General features: G+C 45.2%; 1 protein-coding gene across 1 annotated transcript; it reads left to right on the top strand.

The window, feature by feature from the left end:
- Positions 1 to 3,341: 3,341 nt before the first annotated feature.
- On the top strand, positions 3,342 to 5,481 carry LOC136712859 (inositol 1,4,5-trisphosphate receptor-interacting protein-like). Its single transcript, XM_066689663.1, has one exon. It carries the CDS (start codon positions 3,405 to 3,407, stop codon positions 5,430 to 5,432), a length of 2,028 nt encoding a protein of 675 aa, XP_066545760.1. The 5' UTR covers positions 3,342 to 3,404; the 3' UTR covers positions 5,433 to 5,481.
- The last annotated feature ends 3,617 nt before the right edge of the window (positions 5,482 to 9,098 follow it).

Below are 9,098 nucleotides of genomic sequence, written 5' to 3'. Positions count from 1 at the left end.
CCCCCGCTTGATTCTTGTCCCCTGGGCAAGGGGCCACTGGCAAGGTGTCCCTTATTTTTCCACATTGAAGGTGGCAACCCTACCTGCAGCCACACTGCAGTCTCTGTATCCCAACTGCAGTGGAGCAATGGCTGCGACTCGACCTCACCAACCCCTGCAGGATATTGGCGCCATGTAGGGCACAAAGCCCTAAAACCCGGGACCTTTTGACTTGGAAACACAGAAAATGTCTCTAGACTTATTGCACTCTTTTATTCTTGATAGTGGGACGGTGCCCCTGGTGACTATGATACCCGTGCAGAACACTAATTTACAGGGTGGTATGAAAATCCTAAACTCACCCTCTGGCACCAAAGCCCCGGACACCAAGCCACTGATACATCTAACACTATGGGCTTGATTGGAAATGCAGCACATGGGTGTAAATCAATACAAAATCAATGCAAGAAAACAACAAAACAAATTCGGTATAAAGTTCCCGTACCTCCATAAAACCTATTCCAGGCATGCGTTGTTTTATTATAGCCTATACATGAGCTTTATTCATGTGCACCTATTGCAGTTTCACAGCCCTGAAATTGTAATGCAATATATACGTTTTCATTTAAATGCAAAAGCTTGAATTATATGGCACTTTATAATTTAAACATGTATTGCATCTGCTACAAAAATGTGCCTACTGGCCAAAATGACATTGTCACTTAATTTAGCTAAAAGGGTGGGTTATTTCCTATTTGTAGTGGGTGTTGTCTTTGAAATAGCAAGTGTCAATGTCAACTTTTAATGAATAGCATAATCACAATTCTGTGAATTAGAAATTTACCCCGTTGCTTATATTTAGTACATTCATTTGACAAAGTACCAAAATTAAAAGGTTAAATAAATGTATATATTTGTATTAAAACGGTTTCAGACCACTTCAATTTTAATGTGTTAAAGATTATTGTAGTCATATAGATAAACATAATAGAAGCTTTGAAGCATTTTGTGTCTTATTAGATTAAAGTATTTAAGATTAGTGTTGAAAAATGAGGGCAAAGACGAATGAGTGATTGAGGGCGGGGGTCTGGGTTGTCCCCCAGAAGATTTTGACAACTGGAGACCTGAAATGCGCGATTCTGAGTCACTTCGAAGTCAAAAAACAGCTCAAAATCTCATGAAATCAGGCAGATTTGGACTCAAACATATCTTTGCTTCACAACCACACATCACCAGCGGAAAATCACACAGCAACCCACATTATATGTGCAAAGTAGACGCGGTTCTGGTGCTGGTCAGTCACAGATGTGATTGAAACGGGTGAGGAGCTCAGCTCTGTGTGTCGCTGCTGAAATGCGCGTCTGCATTGAAATCATGTGTCTCCATCGCTGATGCAGGAGTTTCCAGGTGAACACAAGCTGCACCTGCACCCCCGGGTCCTGTGCGCACCTTTATATTTCAGAGGCGAGGCTGACGTCTGTCCACACGACAAACGATGCACGTTTTAGCTGCTCGTGTATAGAAATGATGGAAACCGAATAGCTGTGTTGGACAGTACACAGAGCCGCTCCTGCGCAGTGCAGAGTGAGCAGCGACGCCAACCTGCACCTGCGCGCCATCAACAGCAGCTACAGGACATCCATATTCATACACAGCATCCTACTGGCTAATAACCAGGAATTGCGGCGACTGGGTTCCACACTGTAACAAGCACCGAGTGCAACAAACCTCCATAACATTATATATGATAATACATTAATTACAATTATTCTCGCGGGCCAGTCAAAAACGTCTGGCGTTGCGCCTATTGACGACCCCTGGAGAACAAACATGTATTTCAAATAAATCAGTGAACAGAACAACCAAATGGGAGAATGCTATTGCGAGTATTTCATCATGTATTTGGACAATTTCTGTAACAGACGCTTAATCGGGCACTTTCTGGACGGCGTGCAGCTGTGCCCAGTTGGGGGGCTGGGGCACTTGCCCAGTAGCCAGTGTCACACATACAACTCATGTTACAACTTCGTCGACACACACGACACAATGTCCAGGAAACTTTACTGCTGGCTATGACGTCAGTAGCGCTTATGACGTCACACGAACAAGTTGTTAGTTTATCAATCGAAGGCAGAAGTCAGACATTCGGACTGGTATAACGAGAGAGCAACATCGCATCTGTGAAGCTTGGAGATATACCGTATCTATTCGCTATACCATAGCTGTTCGAGATACCAAAGTATCCGAGTTTGAAGAGGAGATCGCAGCTGAGATCAGGAGAAGAATTACTGCTGGAATAATCACAGCACAGTTTCCAGGTAAGACAGTGTTTCCTCCAGAAAGCTGTAGCGTAGGAGAGCAGGGAGGAGCAAAGGCTCGTTTATTTCAATTTATTCGACGATCACACAAAGTTGTTGGCCAGGCCAGTCGTCGAGCCTGAGTATAGCTGCGGGAACCCGGTGGTAAAGTACTGTTATATTACTATATTGTTACTCGTGTGCCCCGTTTCCACTGGCGGCCCCGGACGCTTCAACCGGAGTAAATAAATACATACAGCAGATCTGGGTTTCCCAACATGAAGGACTGGTTTAATAACATACTGAAACGTGCACACTTTAGTTCAATTATAACCTGCTATATTGGAGCTGCTGTTACTGGATGATTAATCGTGAAACGTGTGTATTTTACTGCACACGGCTGAAAGTGTCGATTGCACTTACACATCTGTAGTAAAAGTCGAGTTGTGCCGTTTAAAAAACAAATCTACTAACACATATCTTGATGATGATTACAATAATAACAATAACTATAATACTAAATAGCAAATATTTATTTTATTGTTGCACATGGAAACGTTTTCTTACGGTAACATAATGCGTGTCTGAATATAATGTTGTCTATACACGTGTAGCTCTTCTTAATATCTCTTAATAGAAACGCTTATTTATTACGCTGTTTCCAAAGAAATAGAATAAAACAGACACAAAAATCCTTTCCACATCAGGCTTATCGCTCGCAGTGTTGTTTTCTGTCTTTGATCAGAGGGGATGGTCTTCACAATGGCCTGGTTTACAAAAAGCTCTGAACCAAGGCAGTAGTTTCAGCTTAGACTGGGAACCAATATTAGTGAAGTTGTGTGGGTTTACTTTACCTAAATATGTGAGTTTTCGTATCTGTGTTGCAGAATGTCACTGGTGGTTCTGCTCTACCTGCTCCTGGGTGGTGGTCTGCAGGGCCCCTCTTCTGTGGGGGAAGATCAGCGCAGTTTGGAGATACAGTTCTGTGATGGAGTGCGCGAGAATTACCTGAACGACATGATGCAGATCTTTCACCAGGAGATCGACCGCCTGAGCCAGACAGCATCAGCAGAGGACACTAAGCTTTCCTGGATTTGGGAGGAATGTGCCTTGAAGCTTCAGAACCTAATGCACGGGCACTGTTTGCTTGGAGTGGAGCTGATCCTGTGTGGGCTAATCTTCTGGGGCCTGTGCTCTAGAAGGAGAAGGTGGAAGAGGGAGCCAAAGGCCGAGCCAGAGGAAGAGTCAGTGGCCAAGCCAGAGGCTGACCCAGAGGTCGAGCCAGAGGAGGAGTCAGAGGAAGAGTCAGTGGCCGAGCCAGAGGAAGAGTCAGTGGCTGAGCCAGAGATCGAGCCAGAGGAGGAGTCGGAGGAAGAGTCAGTGGCCGACCCAGAGGAAGAGTCAGTGGCCGAGCCAGAGGCTGACCCAGAGGTCGAGCCAGAGGAGGAGTCAGAGGAAGAGTCAGTGGCTGAGCCAGAGATCGAGCCAGAGGAGGAGTCGGAGGAAGAGTCAGTGGCCGAGTCAGAGGCCGACCCAGAGGTCGAGCCAGAGGAAAAGTCAGAGGAAGAGTCAGTGGCCGACCCAGAGGAAGAGTCAGTGGCCGAGCCAGAGATCGAGCCAGAGGAGGAGTCAGAGGAAGAGTCAGTGGCCGAGCCAGAGATCGAGCCAGAGGAGGAGCCAGAGGAAGAGTCAGTGGCCGAGTCAGAGGCCAACCCAGAGGTTGAGCCAGAGGAGGAGTCAGAGGAAGTGTTAGTGGCCGACCCAGAGGTCGAGGCAGAGGAGGAGTCAGTGGCCGAGTCAGAGGCCGACCCAGAGGTCGAGCCAGAGGAAGAGTCAGTGGCTAAGTCAGAGGCCGACCCAGAGGTCAGGCCAGAGGCTGGGCCAGAGGAAGAGTCAGAGGCCGACCCACAGGAAGAGTCAGTGCCAAATCCAGAGACTTGGACCAAGAAACAGCTGATAGGCAAGCTTAAAGTCATCTCAAAAGGTGGTGTTGCCGGAGACAGAGACGGAGACATCTGTTTTGTCCAAGAGGTAGTGGAACATCTCCTGGATGTGGCACGGGCCTCCAGCCAGCTGTGTACCGACATGCTGCAGGAAGGCTGTGTGGGTGTGGGCAGCCAGTTTGAGGGCGGTTGGAGCAGCGGAAGACAGAAAGATCCTGATTATGATATGTTGGTAGTCATCAACCCGCCCCGCACTCTCTCCTTCCAGGTGGAGCTTGGCTATAATGATGCAAGCAATCCCCTGGCTTGGGAGGCCCCCCCTGATTACCGCGGGCAGGGAAGGGTGCGTTTAATCAGTACCTCCCCGCCCTCTCAGGGTGTGCCACCCAGGCCTCATGAGCTGAACAGCAGCCTGGACTGGATGGGCCCTGGGGAGCACCTGGAGCCTGCCCTGGTGCTGCAGTGGCTGGGAAGTGCACTTAAGAAGGCCTGGGGCCAAAGGACAACAATGAAGGTGACCTTCGGGGGGGCAGAGTGTCCCTGCAGGCTGCAACTGGAGAATCCTTCAGGCCACAGGCTGTATGTAAACCTGGTGCCTGCAGTGAGAGTGGAAGGCACCAATGCTTTCCTGGTCACCCAGGGACCCGTGCTGCGGCCTCCAGAGCACTGGGTCCAGTGGTTCAGCGTGGACGAGGGCAACTTCCTGCGGGACGTGACTCAGAAGATGCCAAGTAATTCGTGCCACCTGAAATGTCTGCACATGCTCTCCGTCGCCAACACCAAGCCAGCGTCTCTCAGCCCAGAGGACCCTGTGTCCTCCTTCCTGACGTCCTACCATCTGAAGACGATTGTGCTGTACATGCTGCTCAGATGGCCCGATCAGCAGGACTGGACGCAGAGGCAGCTATCTAGGCAGCTCCAAATCGCCCTTGGTATGCTGGAGAAACACCTGGAGTGCAAGTGGCTCCCCCACTGTGTGCAGGGGTCCCGGGACCTAGGCTCGCTCCAGGGGATGTCCCCCGTGTTCCCGCACACATCATCCGTCAACCTCTTCGAGCCACTGAAGCAGGACCCCCATCTGCACATGGTGGCAAGGAAAGACTTCCGGCGGCTAACGGCACGGCTCAGGATGTTCACACGCAGTTTCTGTGAGAAGACCAGACGCAGGAACAGCGAAATCGCAGAGAACAGGCTGAATGAATGGCCACTGTGAAGACCAGAGAACACTTTAACACTTCAACACTTCAGCACTTCAGCACTTGCTTACTTCCCTACTCCCTGATTACAAATACACTATTACAATAAACACTAAATGGCTTGTTATTTCATGTGAGCAATATATATATATATATAATTGTATTTTTATTTACAATGTTTCAATTGTGAACAAATATACATGTGCCTTCATCTTACTTGTTAGAATAATTTGTAATGAGAGCTCAAAGCTTTGGTGTGTGGTGTGAGAAATTCATTTGCTGAGCATAATTAGCTTCAGAAGCATGAAGTATAGCTCTAAATCCAGCATTGCAGTTGTGCTGCTCCAGGTGCCAAATTACTCTACTTTATAATAATAGGTTTGTGTTGCCTGGAACACTTTGGAATCTGCAGTTCTGTGTTTTGGGCTTTCCTAATTGGCACTCGGGCACAGGCTGACCCTGCCTGTCCCGGTGAAAAGGTGGCGACCCTACTGGAAAGAGATGAGACTTTAAAATAGATGATGAAAAAGCTGTGAATTTGTATGGACTATTAATACAAATGAAATAATTTTATATATATATCAGTGGCAAGCGGTCATGTTTTTGAGACTTTTACAAGATGATATCTGTTAGGTTTTGCTGTGAACCATTGGACTGGTTAATAAAGCATAGTGTGCATATTAATAAGTGTAGCAATCTTGTGCTTTAAGTAGCATGCTAACGCTTTACAAATGTGTGATCTGAACATTGTGTACCCAGGAAGGGGACCAAGCAGTGATCGTTTTTTGAGCAGGTATAGGATTATGAGAGGTCTTGCTGATTTCTATAGTTTGACAGTCTAAGACAAATTAAATGTCAGTGCATCTTGTTTATTTTGAATATATGTGATGCCTTTTTAACATGTAGTTTCAAAACATTTACCTGAGAAAACATGTCCAACAAATCCTCTGTGATCCAGAAAACACAATCTGTAGTCACTGCAGGTCACAGATACATAGTATAGTTGACAAGATTCATTCATCGCAATGCTGCCATCTACCTGTTCACAGTATTTATTCCAGTAGTTCGGACAACCCCAATGGACGTGTGTAATAAAAGGTCAATATTGTTTTTTTGGCCTAGACTAGCTGGACTAAGGGAACAATGACCTGGCCACGAGGACGAGGCCATCAGATCACCCCCCACCAGGTGCAATGAGCCCAGGAGCTGCTGCAAAGGCGCTGTTTGGGTTGGAGGAGGGAGGCAAAGTGATGGATTCTGGGAAAGTGCCGAATGCTTATGCTTCATGAGGCGAACATCAGGCGTTAGATAGAACTTCAGTTTAAAACTACATTTTGAATATTATGTCTCTATTAAAATATGTACTAAGTCCAACAGCAGACCAATTATAAGCAAATGGAAACGCAGATGCCTTCTTTTCCAGTTGGGGAATCTCAGTGCCGTAGCGAGTCTTTGTAATCGGTGTCCGAGTGTGACTTGTGTTAAAACGCCTGCTTTATCCTTTTTCTGGTCAAGATGGAAAACTGCACAGCATCAACAAACGAAAAAGGCATACGAAAACTACAAACACATTGTTCGTAACGCAGGATTGCTCACCACCTCTCCATGCTGGCTGATCTCCTTTATTTGCTTCATGTGATGTTGTACACATTTACAGTTTGGGTCCTGGACAGACACAGGATTAACTCCTTATTTCACATGCAAGTGAAGTAATTCAGCCGGTTCACTGAACACACATGGGGGCCCCATCAGGTCCTCAAGGGCTGGAGCTGGGAGTAACAGTGTTAGTGTAACATGTGGGGATATAACTGGAATATCTCTGGCTTTTCATTTGAATTTGCTATGGGTGCCCAAGATTTAATTTGCTGGTTACATCGTACAAAGTCTTGAATATATTAAGTTTTTGTTTTATTATAAATTAATATTGCTGACAATGTATAAATGAAAAAAGAACTATAAAGACTGTATTTTAATATTTTGTTCTAATAAAATATAAAATTGAAGGTTGTGATTGCCCTTGCCAATTTGGGGGCAGGAATCTTAATGAGAACATTTATTTTACGTTAACTCAATGACTGAGTTTAAGTTTGAAATCCCATAGTTATTGTACAGAGCTTGTTTTTGTATTTTGCTGTTATTTATTTTCCCTCCCTCCGATGTATTGTGCTTTTATTTATATCAAGAGTACAAGAACCTCATCTTCTCATTGTACTGCTGTCCTCCGCTTCTTGTTGTAAAAGATGTACAGTAATTGGGTACAACAGGATGCTTCTGAAGATGAGAGCATGGAGGAGTGTCCCCAACACTGGGGGGGACGGTTAGCCAGACATTTCACAAGTAACCCAGCAGAAGAGGTTTTGTTTTTCCCCTTCTTCTTAGTAATGAAAAGAAATCATTGACATTTGGTGTTAACAGATTTGATTCTGTGTATTTTCAACTCGTAGTGTGGCTTGCTTTTGCATGACCTTGCTGTGGTCCTTATTCAGGTTAACTGATCATATTGATCAGTAGTGGCAATCGCAAATTGTGTCCTTTACTTTCCAGCAAAGAGGAAACAAGTATTGAGGCCTGACAACAACATTATAGTGATGTTAAAAGAATGCTTTGAAGATTTCTCCCTGTAAGACGAAAAGTTCCCAATTAAAAAATATAAAAAGTCGATCAAAAACAACATCATTAAGAAATCCGAAGCAGCAATAGATGTTTGACAATTCGCTGGATTCTCAAATATACCGAAGACTTCTGTACTTGTGACTAATATGAAAATCTAGTCTTTTCACTCCTGCCCCAAGCTGATCCAATCACATTCACTTCAGGAACAGCAATTGCAGAGGTCTGACACGATTTTTACACGTGGATGTTTCATTTTCACCACAGCTTCAATGGGTGCACATAGAAAAACCATCATAAAACAGGATGTTGTGTTCTTCTCCCTCTCCCCTCACCATGTGCGGCTATAAGATACTTCACTTCAGATAGCTGAGAGCTTTGACACTTGTGTGAAACGTGGTTCTGGGGTGTTTTCTGCTTTTGGTAATTAAATGCCCTCAGAAAATCTGAAGGCTGACTCAATAATATTGTTTGATAGGCAGCCGAACTCTCAGTGTGAGAACCCAGGCCCATTTTCTCTGTAACTCTGCTTCCTACAAATACTGGATCATTTACTTTGGCATTTTTGATGACTCCTGTGCGTCACTGTTTGCTAATCGCTTGTGTCTATTACAATATATCTAGAATGCACTATGAGCTGTGGAATAAATGTGTTTTTGTTTTGTTTGTTTTTTAATGTAGACATACGGCAGGACTGCACAATTGTGAACAAGTAGAAATTGTACTGCACGTCTGTGGAAAACAAAAGTATTATTCAATTGGTGGCTTCTTCTCTACCACATTTGATAGTTGTTGTAACCTATGTATTTTAGAAAGACAATGATTTGTCCCGTATTTTTGTGCACACCTACTCTAATGCAGAGGTGCAGCTTGTGAACAGGCAAGGCAGGCAACTGCCTGGGGCCCCAGGCCATTAGGGGGCCCCCAAAGTTATTTATAACATAGCCTAATGGTGATGAACGCTGGTTGGAGGGACCCCCTGGAAATTTTTGCATAGGGCCCCAACAGACTCTAGAATCGCCACTGCTCTAATGCATACACTACATTTTCACATGCTTGGAATGACATGAGAA

Source organism: Amia ocellicauda, chromosome 17 (genome assembly GCF_036373705.1).
Source record: "Amia ocellicauda isolate fAmiCal2 chromosome 17, fAmiCal2.hap1, whole genome shotgun sequence".
Classification (NCBI taxonomy): domain Eukaryota; kingdom Metazoa; phylum Chordata; class Actinopteri; order Amiiformes; family Amiidae; genus Amia; species Amia ocellicauda.
This window is presented reverse-complemented; position numbering and strand designations above follow the sequence as displayed.

What these genes read in the sequence shown, in the direction of transcription:
- LOC136712859 (XM_066689663.1), top strand. Translation starts at nt 3,405, where the DNA reads ATGCACGGGCACTGTTTGCTTGGAGTGGAGCTGATCCTGTGTGGGCTA.